Below are 19497 nucleotides of genomic sequence, written 5' to 3' on the forward strand. Positions count from 1 at the left end.
TTTAATGGATTTTACAAATTTGTGAAGAACACGTCATAAACACGTTGTGTATTTTTATGCCTCTGAACAACCATTCTTTATACAATATGTGTGGACAGAACAAACTTTAAATATTGTGTTTGTGTTTGTTTATTTTCCACTTAATCTTATCGTTTAAATCTCTTTCAAAACATGGTCTTAGTTTTGTAGCATCAAATATTTTTTCGTTGTTTTCATTGAATTCAGACATGAACATAACATACAGTAATTGCCGTCCATTACTTAAGTCAAGAAAGTCGATTCCATAGTCTCCCAGTAAACTTAATTTTTATCGCTTTGGATCACGAACTGTACTTTAAAAACCGCATTAGAAAAAAAAACGCAGAAAATACCATATTTTTTAAACCGGAAGTCAATGATAAAAGTATTGATGGATGTCTTAACGAAATGACAATCGGATGTCCTTTGTCAAATCAATAGCCTTTACTGCGATAATGCGAAGATTAATTAAGTTTGAATGATCATATCACCATGGTAACTCTTAACTATAACTTTGGAGAGTCGTGACAAATCGATTCATTCAAAGATAAACAAAAGACTGTTTTACGAGAGACATGGAATTAGTTCATACATGGTAATTCTATTCCGAACCATAAAACCATAATTACCATCGTAGAAGGTAAATATCTAGAATAGCAGGTGATGCCGAGTTTATGTTGCGATATCAGAACATCGTAGTGACTTTAATTGGACCCTCAGCAACACCTGGGCATTGCCATATTTTTAATAATGGAATTTTACCCAGTGCGATCACACAAGGTTTGACGACTCGTATGTGTTACATTAAGTAATGGATATCTGAATAACAACGGTAGATCAAAGATTGAAAATAATATAAAATTGTAATTAACAAAACTTGGACCAGTCTGCTTATACTTCACAAGTACTACAAATATATCATAGCCACATGTAACTCTTAAGCGTTAATCAGCAAGATACTTACATACATCATACATTTGACGTACTGATTATTGAATCCCTCGTTAAACAAGAGGGTCCTCAAGTTGACGAACCTAGAAAGGGTCACTGATTTTGATGCAAAGTCGCCTGTTCGTAGAAATTAACGCTGCTGAAGGTTATATTTCGTCACCCGTAGTGGTACTTTATTCCCATTGACAAGGAAATCACTCAAGAAGAATTTTAGAAGGTGATACACTGTCTGACAATTACGTCATAAACGGATTTATTAAGGATTGTTTCGACACGGCTTAGGTAGACAAATCGTCGTTTCAGAATATAACTACGCTGCGCGCAGAACACACAGCTATTTAACGATGATGGAAAGTGTACCAAACGAACAGCGGGTCGAGACTAACAAGTGGCGATGTATCGGTGAAGTGTTTCAACTGAACAAGCAGAGATGCCATCACTTGCATGCCAAATCGGGCAAGAGAGATGATGTGGCTTTATTCTATGATGAAGGAAAGTTTTACGCTATATCTGCTTGGTGCTCACATATGGGTTAGTATAAATTGAATTATTATGGAATTTGCTCTGTTTGTTTGTTACTTCCTTAAGGCATCTTTACTAATGGTGGGTCTATGATTTCAGTAATAAAAATAATTTGGTAAAATTTTGAAAACCGACATCTTCGTATCTTAAACATAAATTTAAGTAATAAAGGTTTGAAAATCGTTATTTAACACGTATAAATAGATGGATGGCAAAAGGCAAAAACACATAACATTTGAAACCATGCGGTTTTTTTTTTATCGTCTGAATATAGCTGAAATATTGCTGCTCGGACGTTAAACCCCAACAAACAAACAAACAAAATTTTCACATATTGCGCTGTACATGTATATGCAAGACTCGTAAGAGTAATCAACGACGTCAAGAAAACCCTTTCGAATCAAAATCATTAACATAAGTGATATTTATACTGAAAAGAAAACAATCATTTGTAGCGAATACTTTTCCTTTTACTGCACTGAACATTTTCTTCAAAAACGAAACTTTGAATAAACCACATTTGAAGAATTTTCGGTTGATCAAAGTGATACTGTATGCCGTACAGTACGAAGGGTCATACATGTACATGTATGTGCATATACAATGTACATGTACGTACAGACTACAGACGTGTCCAATGTAGTTTTATATACTGTTGAATGTAAAGAATGTAAACATCATTTCGTTAAAGGTGGGCCATTGTACCATGGACAGATCGAAGATTATAATGGAAGATGTCACGTGATGTGTCCGTGGCATTCCTACATGTTTGATCTAAAAACTGGTGACAATGAACTTGGCCTAAAGGTTAGTTGGAATCATATTAATAGGATCAGATAGAGATGAATACTGGTAAATAAGAAAATGCATGTAACAGCTAGAACTCGGTATCACTGACGACGAGCTTTGTTGTTTGCGACTAAGGTTAATGGAACATAAAAAACGACATTATTTATCAAATCAGCGAGACAACCGTATTAACGCTGGTATGAGAAACGCCAAAATAAGAAATAATCGAATACTGTAAATACTGTAACAGCTCAAAATGTTATTATATTTACATGTACATGTATTTTAAAAAGAGTAATCAAGGGAATCAAGATTCTAGCGGAAATCAAAAGAATAATCCAGGGACAAAGACCAGATTTGGAAACCAGACAAACACAACAAAGAACATAAAAAATCAATACATTAAAAGTAACAAAAGGAAATGAGCAACTCGGAGCATGAACCAGGTGATCAAGGGAACCAAGGTTATAGCGGTAATCAAAAGAATGTAATCCAGGGACAAAGACCAGGCATAGAAAACAGACGTACACAACAAAGAACATAAAGTAACTAAAAACATACATACAAAGTAACAAAAACAAATGAGCAACTCGGATAGGGAAAGCGTCCTCTTTCTAGAAACACCCACCGAGTTGCTTATAAAATATCAATCCCGGGGTAAACGGAAGAGGAAAGGAAAACAATAACACAATGAACAAATCGGGTTTCAAGATGCAGATGGATACACCGTAACGACCCCCGAGTACATGGAATCGACCATAAAACTTCTATAGAGTTGACTTCATTCTTGTAGCAACATGACCCTGTTCCATAAACCTAATTATAAAAAGTCTAGCACGATACAAAAAGTCTGCGTATTTACGGCAATCTCTGGCATAACGTAAGAGTTGTGATATGAAAACTTCATCTACAGGTGCTGAAGGGATGTTGACATTTTGTCATTTTTCATTCAATTTACATGCATCATAAATTATGTAATAAATTCTGGCTCCGAACTTCAACTGTTACATGTATTATGTATCTGAATGAACACTCATTGTAACTGACCACGCTTCTAGTCCCCACCCCACCCCCACCATATTGTCTAACAACCCAATTGCTTTGTGGTCAGAGTGCCACGGCCCCCTGCCAGGGTATTAAGCGCTATTTAGTCGACAAGCTTAGCGCTGCTGCAGGTCTATTTTTCTTTTGACACCCGGAACCGCAAGGGGCTAAATGTAAATGGAAGCGTCCGCAGCTGAAAAAGACTGGTATCTTATTTTTGGGGGGCAAAACACCTTTTAAAAATTAAATTAAGAAATGAGATCCATTGTACATGTATGAGTGATATGTTGCGGATACTAATATCATATCTGCATTTTGGATTTTTTTTCAGCAAGACGTTTTCGAGACGAAGTGTGAAGACGGGAAGCTATATATAAAACACGACTCGGACTTATCCCTCGGATCGTACATAATTACACCACCTGTCAAAAAGTCCAAGACCAGTGTTGTCAACACATAATAAAAATACATTTACATGTAAAAATACATTTGACAGTGTTTTGAGATTTATATTAGATACATCAGGGTGTTGGTGTCCGAATTCAAACAGCACATTAACAAAAGCTGGCATGCAATTTGTAAGTGTCACACATAGCAGTGTGTGCATTCATTGCAGGTTGTAGGTGCGATGAAAAGGATGTAGTTTTTATTTGAATTTTTCATAAATTTATACACAGACAAAATATTTTCATATACTTTTCATATGAGCTTTACCTAAATAGAACATATATACTTCGTGACAGTCTTCACGTGAATTTCACGTGAATCGATCGCTCGCATGAATTTCATATTGAATATCACATGAAAATAGTGTTAGAAAATTTCACATGTAAGTCACAGGATTGTTATTTGAAGTTCATGTGAATTAATATGTAACACGATTAACATGAATTTCACATGAACAAGTTTATAGGTCTGAAACAAGCACTAGTGAATTTTCCACTTCGGTACTACAGTATCTCCTTTCAACCTTTCGTCGCTATTACATACATGTACATTCGTATATGTACATAAAAATAGACTGGCTAATGTATTGCATCATTAGAAACATCAAATTACGCAATTGGAAAAAATACATATACCGTTTTCAACATGTAAAACTTTAAAACATTTGAGCATACTAGCACATCAACCAATTATCTACATGCTGTACCACACGTGCAGTTTTCGTGAAAATGACGTAACCGCAGTAATGGTTGGCATATTGTTTTATCTCAATACTCAATAGAAATTAATTAGGAATCACCTTTAATTTTTTCCATATAGAGTGAAAGAGTAATCAAGAGAACCAAGATTCTAGTGGAAATCAAAAGAATGTAATCTAGGGACAAAGACCAGACATGCTTTAACTGAACCCTTTATGGATTTTAAGAACAGGTCATAGGTGTTCTTTTTTGTACTAACTGTACCTTTACAGCGGCAGACGTTTGTTTCCTCTTGTACTAAACGCTGCAGACAAGCCTTTCGAGATTCTTTGACAATATAAAACAACATTCACTTCTCGGCATTGTAAGAATCTTGCAATTCCTCAGATTGATTGATTGATGAGGTTTAAGGTCCGAGCAGCAATATTCCAGCTATATTCAGACGATGAACATGAAATGGATGATAAAATGAACATGAAATGATGATGAAATGAAAAATGGGGTGGAACACAAGGATAATCGGGTCGACATATTTTGATTGTCACTAGAAAATGGGGAGGGATAGGTAAGGTCGGGCAATTTAGCCTCCTGTGGCGGAGCGCGAAGGTTCCTACTCCCATCGAATATCACATCAGGATTCTTTAACGTGCGAGGAACGTGGCATCTTTCCAAACACGGTGCACCACTATGGTTTGCGGTCAGGTTTTCCGTATTAAAACCTGACAACCCGCCAGGAGTACCCCATTCCACCACCTGGGACACACATTCCAATTGCCTACGGTTAGAATTCTAAGCACTATTTAGTCGCCTCTTACGACAAGCTTAGCGCTGCTGCAGCCCTATTCTTTTGACACCAGGACCTGCACAGGGCGCGATTTCTCAGAGGGCTGTACGTGTAGAGCCAGTTTCGAACGCTGTTTGGAGATCTTTATGTTATATGTATATTGTACGAAATAGACTTCAGAATGGGATTCGTAGAATTGTAATCCTTATTTAAATTGCATTTGTCTTAGAATAGTTGTAATTTTCGTGGTGCTATGTGTAACTTCAGTCTGAACAAACCTTTTGTTTAATATCACGAGATGGATACATGTATTATTGTACCGACGATTAGAATAAATAGACTTGTTGCCTTTCGGCCTAGTGCCAGTATAATGAAACCCGTCTAAAACAAACCCTGGATAACCCAGTAACCTGTGTTATACGGAAATCTTAAAGTTTTACTGTAATACTTTAGACCTGTTTCAGTTGAACACTTTTCTAAAACGAACGAAACTTTTAGTCCAAAAGTTATCGACGGAGACAGGTTTAGCCGTACTTTCAAGTCCCTGTATCTCATTATGTTATGTACATGTACCCTATGTGAACTTTGTCTTCTTTTTAGGGCGTTTGTTTGTTTGTTTGTTGGGGTTTAACGTCCGAGCAGCAATATTTCAGCTATATTCAGACAATGAACATGAAATGGATGATAAACTGAACATGAAATGATAAAAAAAAGGATGGGTCACAAGGACAACAGGGTCGACAAATTTTGATTGCCACTAGAAAAAGGAGGGATGGGTAAGGTCGGGCAATTTAGCCTCCTGTGGCGGAGCGCAAAGGATCCTACCCCTATCGAATACAACAGCAGGGTTCTTTAACGTGCGAGCAACGTGGCACTTCCCCAACACGGTGCACCACTTTGGTTTGCGGTCAGGTTTTCCGTATTGTAGGCAAACAACCCCAATATGTAATATACCAGGGGTACCCCATTCCACCTCCTGGAGCACATAATCCAGCTGCTCTGTGGGCAGAGCGCTTTCCCCCGGCTAGGTTTTCTTAGCACTATTTAGTCTCCTTTTACGACAAGCTTAGCGCTGCTGCAGGCCTATTCTTTTAAACACCCGGACCTTCACGGGGACTTTTTAGGGCGTAAAACCCCAACAATCAATCAATCTTATTTTAGGGAAGGGGGTTGAAGTGAAGTTACATATAAAAACTTAATACACAAAGCAAACATATACAACTGTAAATTTAATCTATTTAGCACAGCATTCGCAAGTATCGTTTAAACCCCAATAAACATAGCGATGTTTAAATTGCAGGCATTGTATGTCAATAGTTATGTTGTTCAGCACAAAAGCCTTTCTTTGCTCATCTCGTATACATGTATGTGCATATATTTCTCAGCATCAATAATACCAATAAAGCTAAAAATAGATACAATGTACATCTAAAAGTTTTTGAATTCATAATCTCTGGTTCAATTCTGACTTAACAGTATAAATACTATCCGTCCGGTTGTTATTTTCGTTATGGTGAATTGTTAATGTTGAATCCTTTCCATTGGAAATTACGTGTGTCTTATTCTTGTTTCGTATCGTTTTTTCTTCCTGAAGAGCAAATTCAAGATGTTTGTAATACATTAAGAAATTGCTGACAAGAATCGGGACAGAGAAGCCAATCATAAGCAAACCGGAAAGAGCAGTCAACGATCCAATCACATAGCCCCATTCGGTCTCTGGATACATGTCGCCATAGCCTACCGTTGTCATAGTGATTAACGCCCACCAGAATCCATGAGGAATGCTGGTAAATGTGCTTCTATCATCTGCATAATAAATTAGAGAGGAGAAAATAAGCATTCCAACCATTAAAAAGGCAGTCATTAAAAGCAATTCCCTCACACTTGCCTTCAAGGTATATATTAAAATCCAAAGTCCAGGAACGTGACGAATAAGTCGAAAAATCCGGAGTATACGGGTAACTTTCAAAATTGTAATTATCTTCGTTGCTTCTTTATCCACGGAATCTGGCTCCACAGCTAGCAAAATTAGTTGAACGTAGTCGGGAATAAGAGCGAGTAGATCGATAAATCCCATGAGGGATCGAATGTATCGACATCGTTTCCGAGCGACCAGCAACCGAAATATGTATTCTATTGTAAAATATACCATACAACCCAAGTCTATGTTCTCTAGAATTGGATGCGGAACGGACTGGACTTTCCGGATGGTTTCTTCTACTGTTTTATTTAGAGAATCATTGAATACAGACATCGTTTCAAAAGTGTAGCTCGATACAAGAAATGAAGGATGTGATTCGGCAAGAAAGGACAGAATTGATAATGCAACTACAAACAGCGAGAAAACTCCATAAATCTGAAATTAAACCAAGAAAAGCATGATAATTATATCACATACATTTGTTTATGTAAAGTATTTAATTATAACAAGATATGATAAGTTTTTGTACTTGTACAAAGGTAGTTTAGATCATACAAATGTACATATAAGAGCATCATAATTTCATCATGTACATGTACACCTTTTGTGTGGTCCAATGATAAATATTTTAACAACTTGATTCTGTAACCCAACATGTACATGTAATTCTTAAATGTTTTCCTTATGTCACAGATTTGCGGATGTCTGGGCAGTTTTTGATGTTATGTTTTGGACGCGTTTTAGTGCGAAGCCGGTGATGGATCCAGAGTTGTTGAAATAGGGGTTACAGAATTAAAAAAAAAGGAATTTAGAGCTCATTTTTCCCAAATTTCTGTAAAGTAAATATAATTTTCTAACAAAAAAGGGGACACCCCCTACACCTGGGCCCGCCATTGTTGCAAAGTTAGAAGTTGCATCATATTATACATGATCATGTACCTATTTTACATTACCATATACCTACTTTACATTACCACGTACCTATTTTACATTACCATGTATACTTAAAATCAAACTTGTTTGTACGAAATGCGAAGTAATATGCATGAGATAAATTCTAAACGACATGGTATCACGTGATTAGGTATGGTGAATATGTCAAAGAGTAAACAACCCCAACGGGAAAGGTCACCCATTGATCTTCAATGAACGACGAGGAAACCTTCATACAACAGAACAGGCTGTAGCTGGACGCAAAATATCATTATACACAGGAAGAGCGAAAAGTTGCCCCTATATACTCCAATATCATAAAAATAAACTAAAGGTGAAAACGAAACAAGACATTCAAAGGCTAGAAATTTCTTACTTGGCTCAAAAAATGCGGCGGGCTTAAAGTACTTTGGTTTGATAATAACCTTAAAAATCTGGACATTGTGGAAAAAATGCACAATTAAACACTCCTAAAATCAGTTCAAAAAAGATCTGCGTCCCTTGTGACGACAGAAATAAAGAAACTGAATATAAATTACACAAATGTACTAATGTACCGACAGTTAACTGACATGCCAGCTCCAGACCAGTTTAATCCTACAAAAAGTTATGTCCCCATCGTATGTAAAATCAATCCCAATTCTTCCCATGCGGGGTTTAGAACCATGGTGCCCATGCCATGCAAAAAACTGCGTTTAAATACAAAATGCCAAGTGTTTTAATTTCTATGTAAAGACCCTGTTAATACCAAAAATGCTATCATTTTGACAACAGTATCATAACTATATCCTTTACAAATGAGTCTTCTCTTGAACGGGTCAGCTAACTGATAGGGTGAGTATCGAGCTTTCCGTGCTTTGTGTAGAGTATTACCGTAAAACATGGGTAAGATACGCACGTGTTAATCCTTTACAAGTGTTTGAGAATGAGTTCTTGTATAGGTTGAAAACTTTTTTGAATGTTTTTACAAGCTTGTGATATCGAAAACCATGATGTCATCATTTCTCATTAACATGAAAATTTTAGTATTAGGTATAAAAACTAGGATCAAGAAAACGGATATTCTTTATAATTAATAACAGCTCTTTTCAAAGACAATTCTCAAGGATTTACATATTTAGTATAAATACATGTATTGAAGTTATCGTCGTTTGGAGCCAATATATCATAACATATTTTAAGGTGGTAATAAATGTTTTTACCACATGTTGTTTGGAAGGGTCTTTATTCATCCTAGCCATACATTGTGATTCGTAATTATTATAGTACAGAAAGAGGTCCGCAATAAAGGGTGCACAATTGGTCCTCATGAGAATTCCAATAACGTGACGATAAACGGTTTTGGCCGAAGTGTATGAAAATGTTGTCTTACAGAAATTTGAGTGCTGTAAGCATATTAAAATAAGCTCAATTAACGTAGTTTACATGTTTTTTTTAATTAAGAATGATCTAAAAGAATTCGAACAAATCACATCCTGATTTATGAAATGACCATTTGATAAGATTTATGATTATTTGTATTATTACATTATGTGGAAGTGTAGTGTATAATTAAAGTTGAAAAATGAAAATTTTACACAGAATACGAAAGATCCCATATGGACATGTAATTTATCAAACACTTCAAGCGAGTTTTTAACAATCCAACAATAGTTAATTCCACTATTTTCACAAGCTTTGTAACAAAAGTTTGTAATCAGATTGTTTATTGTATTGAGCGCTCTAATAAGTAAATAAGAAAGTACAGTTATAGAGCGATCACTTAAAGAGGAAATGAATCTATATTTATAACGTGATTTGTGGAGTTTGGGAAGCCAGTACATAGTTCCAAAGAGGTAGCAATGAGTTTGTGATTGTTCACAATTTTACTTTCTGAAAACTTAGTCAGTTGGAAGGTTGGTGAATTCTTAATCTGTTTGTAGAATTTCAAAATGAAATTTACGTCAAATAACAATAACATTATTTGCAGCTTTATCAGCAGGGACAAAAAAATCCTAACTGAGTTACTTCAATTTGTGTTTTATACGTGACATACGATTTGGATGTTGTTTATTAGAAGTTAAGTGTTGTTCAATGATTGATTGATTGTTGGGGTTTAACGCCCGAGCAGCAATATTTCAAAAATGTTGTATTTGGATGTGAACCATTTTCATACATTTTGTAAATGTTTTGAAGAACGAATCTAATGCTTCTTGTCTACTTTCTCACGTTTTATCCATTTTATCCAATACGAATAGAGTGAGTGTTGAATGATTTTACGACATTTAGTCCAAGTGATAGTGGCTGGAGGATGATACTTAGGCCCGTTTTTAACTTTCGGTCGTTAACGACTTACACATTATCTATAATAACATGGGTACTAGAACGAGAAAAAATATTCTAAATTGCTTGGTTTAATGCACGAGATAAATTAAAATTCTAACTTGCACATCTTTTACTTTGTATACATGTAGGTAGCAAGCATGAAATGAATTCTAAATAAAACATGTACAGAAATTTACATAATACACGGGTGTGTACATAAAACACACAACTATTTTTTTTAAACATTATTAAGGTTGAAGTATTGCTATTTTTCCCAAAACATGACTTGCACACAACTCAAGGTGTGGTCAAATTATCAACGTAACGCATAACAGATTATGCAAATTTATTCAATAGGCAAGGCATATCTAATTTAATCAATACAATGGAGGATGTGCTTTTGACATTTTAAAAAATTCTAATTTTGTCTTAAAACTGTTTACACCTGCCATCAATTTCAATAAAGATTTAAACATAAAATTCGAACAGTGAAAATAGTGGATGAATCATGTAACGAGGATTTGATTGTATACAAACCAACGTTCACAAGACGTTATTAAATATAATACAATTTACCGGATTGAAATCCAGTTCGTCTTTGATAAATTACAGGAAAACATGGATAATGTTTGTCAACAAAAATGTCTAAACTTTTTGTTAAAATTTTAAGTAGCTGTCTTTGTAAGAATCATGCAAAATCTCCAAAATGTGATACACCCTTAAAAAAAGGCTACATATTTTTGTTTTTGTAATTAAGCTGTTTTATGGGTCTATACTATGAAATGTGTAATTATTCATTCAAATCTGCCTGCTCTTAGGAGATAATCAACGTTGAAAATCCAGTAGATTCTATTGGGGTGATAGGGGTGATCTGCACTTCAAATAAGATGGCGACCTGAATTTTTGCAGAGCACCAAAACTGTGTCCTTTAGAGTTTATGTTGAGTATTTGTTGTCTTTCATCAACTGGAGAATTGATTGGTATCTACCTTAACCCAAACTTCATCGTTGATCTACCTACGAGGCGCTGTATTGGTGGTTTTGGTGGTAACTTGGTCGAGACAAAGGACGTAAAAAGACCGGGAAAATTTGTGGAAGGTTTGAAGGCTTGCAAAAACATCCGGACAGTATTTGTTTGTGAATATGGCAAACGTAGATAACATTGATAACTTTGTTCTGGCTGATTTAGACCCTCTAAACTGTGAATCGGCTGACAAGTACGTGAAATCAGTAATGACCCCTGTCAATGTAAAGAAAGTGAACAAGATAATTACAACAGCAGAAATAAATCCGCGTGCAGGTGAAAATAACATCAATACACGTAATAAAAGACATTTATCCGACAATGACAATGGGTATAATAATGAAACTGTGAAAAAACTGAGATCAGACAACCACAATATGATTGATCTATTTTTGTCACAAACTGCAACGCAGTCAGCTGATGACCTGACCCAGTTTAAACCTAATGACAATACACACACTGACATAAAAGAACTGAAAATAATGATGCAGGGTTTAACAGGTACAATGAACGATTTGTGTGTTATGATGACGCATGAACCATTTTGAAAGTCAATTAGTGAATAAGATAGGTTTAATTGTTGACAGTAAAATAACTGCAGAAGTGAATAAGGTGAGAGATCAATTTCAAGTTGAATTAAAAATTGTAACCGATAAAGTTATAGACATTGAGAAATCATAAGCTGAAGTCGTAAAACAGAAAAATGTGACGTCAACAAAACACGAAGATAAGTGTCAAATCGTCTTGCGTAATATGCCCGAGATATCAAACGAAAATGTCACGAAAAAAGTTAATGGTTTGATTCGAGAAGGACTACATTTGGAAGATGTTAAAGTTCAAAATGCTGACCGCAAGAAAAGTTTTAAACAAGGAAAAGCCGGTGTTATCGTTGCCACTTTAGCTTCGGTAAGCGATAAGAGGAAAGTATTAGAACAAAAGCGGGAATTAAAGAACTCTAGGAATTGTAAACACATTTTTATCGAAAGCTCTGTTCCGAAAGCACAGCGGGTCTTGAATTCAAATATGAGAAACATTATACAAGAAATTGGTAGTGACAAATTGGAATTAAAAGGTACTCGAGTACAAGTAAAAACTCATAAAACGAATGACACAAATATAAACTCTGATGAAAATACAAACCTGTCGGACAGTCAAAATAGTCGCACTGGTAATACACAAGGTTCTGCTCGTAGACGAAATATACACAATGGATACCGCGGGAATAGAGGGGGTCAGTACAAAGGTGCCGGCCGTGGAAGAAGATGGGTCTCATGCGGATTTTGGAACGTAAATGGTTGGAACGATAATTCGCAGTGATAAATTTAATCTTTTAGTGTCATGTATAAATTCCTTAGATGTGGATGTATTGGGCATAGGGGAAACTCATTTAATTGAATCAAATGGTATTAATATTGAAGGATACCATTGGATAGGTCATAATCGTAAAAATATTCATGTGCGAGCACAATGTAGTTCTGGTGGTGTTGGTTTTTTAATTCGCACGGAAATTTGTGATGTATTTAACATTAATATTGTTGATAACAACACAGAAAGTATATCGTGGATTAAGTTACAAGATAAAGTGTGTTTTTCAAGTGTTTTCTTTGTAGCATGTATATATTTGCCGCCAGAAAACTCTAGTAGGGCTGTAGATGGTCATGAATTTATGGAAACACTTACGACGCAAATCTACACTGTCCCAAATGGCCATATGTTTTGTATATGTGGGACTGGAATAGCCGGTGTACAGACCTTCTGGATTTCATAGAAGGGGTGGATAAGGTACCGGAACGAAATGTGGTAGATTTTCAGCATAATTCCTATGGTACAATTTTTTGCGATTTTCTTATAGATGTAAACTGTTGTATACTTAATGGTCGTAATTCATTACGTAACGATTATACATTTATCTCAACACGTGGTTGTAGTGTAGTTGATTATTGTATCGTACTGCATGAACAGTTAGAAAGGTTTACCGACTTTGATGTAGATAGAGCTACAGAACTAATACAACAATCCGGTATATCATATAAATTTGACCTACGAAAAATTGTTCCGGATCATTCTTTATTGACATGGAATATTGATTTGAAATGTTGTTACTCAGAAAATTGTATAGTACGAAAAGAAGAAAGAAACAATCCGAAAAACTAAATTTGATTTGAAGAATATACCACAAGACTGGTTATGCGACTCGAATATTGTTAATACTATTAATGAAAACTTAACGCTTTTGGAGAATGGAGAAAAGTCACAAGTATCGTTGGACAATTTTTATGAAAATTTTGTAAAAATTATTAAAACAGAGATGTTACAAAAACTTCAGTCTAAATCTGTTATTAGTAATGGCTATAGAAATAAACGTCGCAGATGTCAAAAGCCGTGGTGGAATGATGAGCTAACGCTTATTTGGAACGATGTGTGTAAAGCTGAAAAGGAATGGACTAAGTCACATGGGAACTGTCAAAAACGTCTACAGCACATTTACATACAAAAACGTAAAACCTTCGATAAAAACGTTCACAAGGCTAAGCGCCAATATTGGCACTCGTCGCAGGAGGACTTAATAAACTCTTCGAATAATCCAGAAGAATTCTGGCGCAAAATTGGTAAAAAAGGTGTTGGAAATGATCGCCAAAATGTTATCTCTATGGAAGTAAATTTGAATGATGGGTCAATAAGTGACGGTAAAGATATTGTTATAAATACATGGAAAGATAGTTTTTGTAATATGTTAAACCAGAATTATAGTAATTTTTTCAAATATTGTTAATAGCAATGGTAGAAATGATGATTTTTTTTTGGATAATATTATTTCTGTAGAAGAGGTTTTTAATATTTTAAGAACAGCAAAAAACGGGAAAGCTCCTGGTATAGATCAGATTCAAATTGAATTATTAAAAAATCAAAAAGCTTTGAACGCATTAACTCGTATTTTTAATGTTTGTTTTGAGTCTGGTAAAATTCCAGCTATCTGGAGTAAAGGTGTGATTACTCCTATTCCTAAATCATCTACAGCTGACCCTCGAGGTTCTATAGCATATAGGGGAATTACTTTGGCCCCAACATCATATAAAATTTATTGTGGGGTATTAAATGCCAGACTTACTGACAAATTTGAAGAGTTAGAGGTTTTAAATGACGAACAAAATGGTTTCAGAAAAGGTGGCAGCACAGTCGACCATTTATATACATTAACAACAATAATTGAAACTAGATAACTTAACAAATGCTCTACTTTTTGTGCGTTTATTGACTTTAAAAAAGCATATGACTCTGTAAATAGAAGTATATTGTTTAATAAACCTGAAAATATTGGTGTTAGTACAAAGATGATGAATGCTATTTTTTCCATATATATTAATGTACAGTCTTGTGTAAAAATAAATTGTCTTATGACAGATTGGTTTGATGTAAAAACAGGCCTGAAGCAAGGCTGTATTTTATCACCCTTGCTCTTCAATATTTTTATTAATGATTTTGTAGATGAAATAAAGATGTTAAATGTTGGTGTAAGATTAGATGACTCTATTATTTCAGTTTTGCTGTATGAAGATGATATTGTTTTGATATGTGAAAATGAAAATGACTTGCAAAGAATTTTGGACACTTTAAGTCAGTGGTGTCAAAATAATGATTTGTGTGTAAATTTAACTAAGTCAAAAGTAATTCATTTTAGACCTCAATCTGTTCAGAGAACTGATTTTAAGTTTACGTTTGATAGAGAAAAGATAGAAATTGTGGATAAATATACATATCTAGGATTAGTCATGAGTGAATTTTTGAATTACGTAGATATGGCTAAGACTGTTGCCAAGTCTGCTAGTAGAGCTCTAGGTTTACTTATAGCTAAATATAAAGCTAATGGAGGTTTTGATTATTCTGTATTTACAAAATTATTTGATACAATGGTTATGTCAGTTATTGAATACGGTGCCTCTATATGGGGCTGTAGAAACTTTTCATGTATTAATGCTGTAAAAAATAGAGGAATGCGTTTCTTTATGGGGGTCGGTAAATATACCTCAAATCTTTCACTTTATGGTGACATGGGCTGGTCGTCTTGTATAATTAAGCAGTGGTCATGTGTTTTTAGAATGTGGTCAAGATTTACAAAATTGTGTAATAATAGACTTAATAAAAAAGTCTTTTTATGGGCAAATAGAAATTGTAATAATAGAATAAAGAATTGGAACTTTAGAGTACATAGTAAATTTAGAGAGCTAAATGTAAACCATTTTTGTAATACAGATTTTATATTTAACAAAAGTTCTATAAATATGTTAGAAAATATAAATTTTGGAAAATTTTAAGAATAAATGGTTCAATGATTTAAATAGTAATAATCATAGTACGCTGAGAACTTAGAGAATTTTTAAGCAAGGGTATGGAGTAGAATGATATTTACAAACACGTATACCTGGTAGATACAGAAGTGCTTTTTCTAACTTTCGTTGTGGTGGTGCACCATTAAAAATAGAAACTGGCAGATATGAAGGTATTTTGAGTGAAAATAGATTGTGTTTTAATAATGTATGTATGGATAATGGTAATATTGAGGATGAGAAACATGTCATTTTGTATTGTCCTGTATATTCACATTTGAGAGAAGATATTTTTATTCGGGCTAAATCTTTTAATGACAATTTTGATAATTTAACTGACGATGAAAAAATCATATTTTTATTTAGGGATGAAAAAATGTTCTTTTATTCAGCCAAAATCTGCCATGATGTTTTATTAACTAGAAGAAATATTTTATATAGGTAATTTCTGTTAATATTATATATTAAAATGAAAATGTATAGATATAGTATTTTAATTACTTATTTCAAGTCTCTCATAACTCTTTGAAAAGAAATGCTCTAATTTGACAACATGAAGTTTTAAATGTATATGTTTTGTATATCGATAATATTGGTATTAGACAAATGTTAACTATTAACTTTTAGAATCATATATATTGCTTTTAAATGTATATATAATATGTCAGTTAGAAGTGAGACTATAATAAAGAATTGCCTTGTCTTGTCTTGTCTTTTGTATTTGAGCGTCATTTACAGAGTTATCTCTCTTAATTTTGAAATCTATAGTGCATTCTATTTCTGTTTACTATGGCATTTCAAACAAAATATCAAAAATAAAAATACGTAGGTTTTTTACCCACGAATCACATTTTGCATGATCCTTAGCTGTAGTGCTACTTAAAAAGTCGTGGATTGCACATTGCATTAAAATAAATGATGTACATGTACATGTATGTAGGTACGAAGACTCGAGAATGAGTCGCGAGCTCCCATTAAAACATATGGAAAGTTAATTATTATAAAGTGAAGACTGATATATTGATTGACTAATTAATTGAATAATTACACAAGATAGAAGATTCCAACAACTTATACTGATTGATGGAGAACAATATTTTGAAATCATATGTAATATTTCTTTCTTAGAATAGTCCTAACAAAGTTACTTTTCTCAAATGAGAATTCTTTTAATCCAAACCTTAATAACCACTGACTTACATGTACATCGTACTTGACCATGTCGCACTAATTATTATTTTCTAATTTCTGATTATATACCTTTGCGAACGTTGACGATTCTGGTTGATTCAAAACCATGGATGCTTCAATTCGGAACCTTTCTAACTTGGTCGTAGTTCCAGATTCTTTGTCATCCGAAAGTAGGAAACTGCCTTTCCGGTCTCGTTCTAACTGATTTAAAGCCTCGAGCGTGGAATTGTAGGAGTTGTAGGTAACACTACAGCATCGTTCAATGTCTGTATCAGGTATTCCCCAGAATTCTAGCTCAGTTTTTATAGCAGGCCCACATATGAAGGTGGGCAAATGTAACTCCCCTGTTCGTAGGTAATTCAGAATAACCTAAGAGAATATTAACGAAGTTGCAACAAGTTAAAAAAGAAACATAGCCAGATTTTAAATTCGAGCTATCATTGGATATAAGCTCTCGTGAAATGTCACTTTGTGTAGTTTTAAAATTAACTTACTGATTGAGTTACATGTGTGTATACATAGGGCCGGTGAGGGAGGGGGACTGGCAGTTTTTGGAAAAAAACGAATCTGGCCCTGAAAAAGTTGAAAATAAATATTCTGGCCTACACCTCCTAGAAAATAAATAATTGTGGTTGAGAATCAATTTTCTGATCCGGAAAGTTTCAAAACTAAATATTCTGAGCCATCAAAAGTTGCCAGCCCCATTAGACTTAAATGGTAGTCTCCTAAGTACCTTAAAAATATCAGGGTCTCGGTCAAAGAAATATTCATGTGTCTGTTCTCTGTAATGTTTCTGTAGAAACTCCTCGTCCATTAAACGACAGTCGGGTTGTTTTAGCAGAGTTGACCGGAACGTTTCAAACTTAACACCTCCAATATTGAAGACCAATGTTTCAGTAGATATTCCTACATTGACTGTGACCTTGCCCTTCTCGCTGTCGATTTTTGCACCAGGTAGAATAGCATACAGTGGGTAAGACGTTTGTGGTTTCCCTTGTCTAGGCATACTTCGGACTGAATTAAAAAAGAAACATAAGTTTCGATCGTAAAATTGAAGACAACCAAACTGAAACATTAAATTTTATATAAGTTCTGGTTTCAATTACACAGACAAAATTATTTCACATGATTTTTCACATGAAATTTACGGGATTTTCACCTAAATTCGGCAAATAAACTTTGTAACAGATTTCACGTGAAATTCACGTATATGTCATGTCGAAATGAACTTCTTGTTAAGTGAATTCACAAGATAATCACATCAATTTCATATAAAGTTCACATTAATTTCACGTGAAAAAAAAAATTTATATATAAAAAGCAAGAACAATCAGACAGACATTTTGTTTAAGATAGCCTACAAGTTATGATACATGTACATGTATGTTTTACAAGATCTAGTGTGATATTTTCTTTCTTTGAAATATATACACTACATGTAAATGATAACTGTACTATCCCTAAATAAGGTTTGAGTAAGTTTCTCCCTGTCAAATATTTTAACAAACAGCCAGGGGGCTAGTGTTGTGGTACATGTACATGATATGCACATGTACGAATGCGCTTCCGCTGATTCGGTTAAAAAGCATTATCATCTCACCGGAGAGTTCCAAATATCATACACCAACCCGTACGTCTGAACGCTTTTTTAGCAAGACTTGTTCATAAAACTGTCTATAAAAACATGTTCACGAGAAAACAATGTGTAAAACTTACCTTTCTATATCACTTATGCCTCTAAAACTAGGCGTCAAACCTACTTTTCCTATATGACACCTCCAAACCACCAACACTTCCGTGGGGTTTACAGGTAAAACACGGATTAGTATTGTAAACCTATTCAAATTGTGCAACACTGGATGTAATGCGCGAAATCGAAATTTTAAATCAGTTTGAATTCTTAAAATTTATTTCTGTTTTGGATAATTTAATGTTTTATTCAAGTAGACACCATAAAATATTATTTAGGATACGAAGACCGATTGATGTTATTTTGATAACGATACGATAGTTTCCATTTTAATTACTTGTAAGTACATGTACTTCTTCGTCTAAAAAATAGGCAAGATGTGTATAACGTGTGGCGCATGACGAAAAAAAAAACGCAGAGATTTTATCGCACGATCCAAGTATTTTTACCTCAGATATAGCCATAAAAGTGAGATCTAAGATAATAACAGGTCCAATTTAGTTGAAATGCACTATTAGAAAATTCCCCCTGTACTTTTTCCCTATATAAGCAGTCCAAAAATATCTACATCACATATGCTTCAGGATCAATTTTATTAATTTTTCAGTTGTTTTCTAGATGTATCGAATACATTTAAGGCAAAAGAAGACCGAATTGAGAAGTAAGATGTGACACCCATTGCCTGTTTCTAACACAGAATGCTACTTTAAATGTTACCTGTGCGTGTACATGCAAATACATGTACGTACATGTAGGAAGTTCAAGATTCATAAGCACACAGTGTACAAACCGTGAAGCTAAATGCAGCACTGATAGTTAACCTCTGCCACAGTATATCAAAGAGGTTACATTATTAT

The 19497-nt window shown here is 34.4% G+C and overlaps 2 protein-coding genes and 1 pseudogene across 5 annotated transcripts; 2 read left to right on the plus strand and 1 right to left on the minus strand.

Moving 5' to 3' along the window:
- The first annotated feature begins 55 nt into the window (after positions 1-55).
- Positions 56-3812, plus strand: LOC148597486 (Rieske domain-containing protein-like). Its single transcript, XM_088563803.1, has 3 exons — positions 56-1500; positions 2183-2298; positions 3656-3812. Exons 1-3 carry the CDS (start codon positions 1314-1316, stop codon positions 3782-3784), a joined length of 432 nt encoding a protein of 143 aa, XP_088419929.1. The 5' UTR covers positions 56-1313; the 3' UTR covers positions 3785-3812.
- Positions 3813-6469: 2657 nt separating this feature from the next.
- Positions 6470-19496, minus strand: LOC148597487 (potassium voltage-gated channel protein Shaw-like). Of its 3 annotated transcripts, none has more exons than XM_088563649.1 (4): positions 19431-19496; positions 17684-17964; positions 17020-17319; positions 6470-7609 (listed from the first exon to the last, which is right to left on the minus strand). In XM_088563649.1, the coding sequence occupies exons 2-4, from the start codon at positions 17954-17956 to the stop codon at positions 6698-6700; spliced, it is 1485 nt and encodes a 494-aa protein (XP_088419775.1). In that variant the 5' UTR covers positions 17957-17964; positions 19431-19496; the 3' UTR covers positions 6470-6697. The 3 variants fall into 3 exon arrangements, with proteins under 3 accessions (XP_088419775.1, XP_088419774.1, XP_088419776.1); XM_088563648.1 differs by lacking the exon at positions 19431-19496 and adding an exon at positions 18667-18791; XM_088563650.1 differs by lacking the exons at positions 6470-7609; positions 19431-19496 and adding exons at positions 10709-11650; positions 18667-18791.
- Positions 11711-16265, plus strand: LOC148597488 (uncharacterized; annotated as a pseudogene). The gene has a single exon (XR_015919106.1). The product of XR_015919106.1 is annotated as an uncharacterized LOC148597488 (transcript).
- Position 19497: the final 1 nt, after the last annotated feature.

The sequence above is a fragment of the Perna viridis genome, chromosome 15 (genome assembly GCF_037379345.1).
Source record: "Perna viridis isolate PV_CMFRI_1.1 ecotype Kerala chromosome 15, ASM3737934v1, whole genome shotgun sequence".
Lineage (NCBI taxonomy): Eukaryota > Metazoa > Mollusca > Bivalvia > Mytilida > Mytilidae > Perna > Perna viridis.

What these genes read in the sequence shown, in the direction of transcription:
- LOC148597486 (XM_088563803.1), top strand. Translation starts at nt 1,314, where the DNA reads ATGATGGAAAGTGTACCAAACGAACAGCGGGTCGAGACTAACAAGTGG. An exon ending in TGCTTGGTGCTCACATATGG is followed by an intron (nt 1,501 to 2,182) that starts GTTAGTATAAAT and finishes ATTTCGTTAAAG; the next exon opens with GTGGGCCATTGTACCATGGA. An exon ending in ACAATGAACTTGGCCTAAAG is followed by an intron (nt 2,299 to 3,655) that starts GTTAGTTGGAAT and finishes ATTTTTTTTCAG; the next exon opens with CAAGACGTTTTCGAGACGAA.
- LOC148597487 (XM_088563649.1), bottom strand. Translation starts at nt 17,956, where the DNA reads ATGCCTAGACAAGGGAAACCACAAACGTCTTACCCACTGTATGCTATT. An exon ending in GAGACCCTGATATTTTTAAG is followed by an intron (nt 17,320 to 17,683) that starts GTACTTAGGAGA and finishes ATATTCTCTTAG; the next exon opens with GTTATTCTGAATTACCTACG. An exon ending in AATCGTCAACGTTCGCAAAG is followed by an intron (nt 7,610 to 17,019) that starts GTATATAATCAG and finishes GTTTAATTTCAG; the next exon opens with ATTTATGGAGTTTTCTCGCT.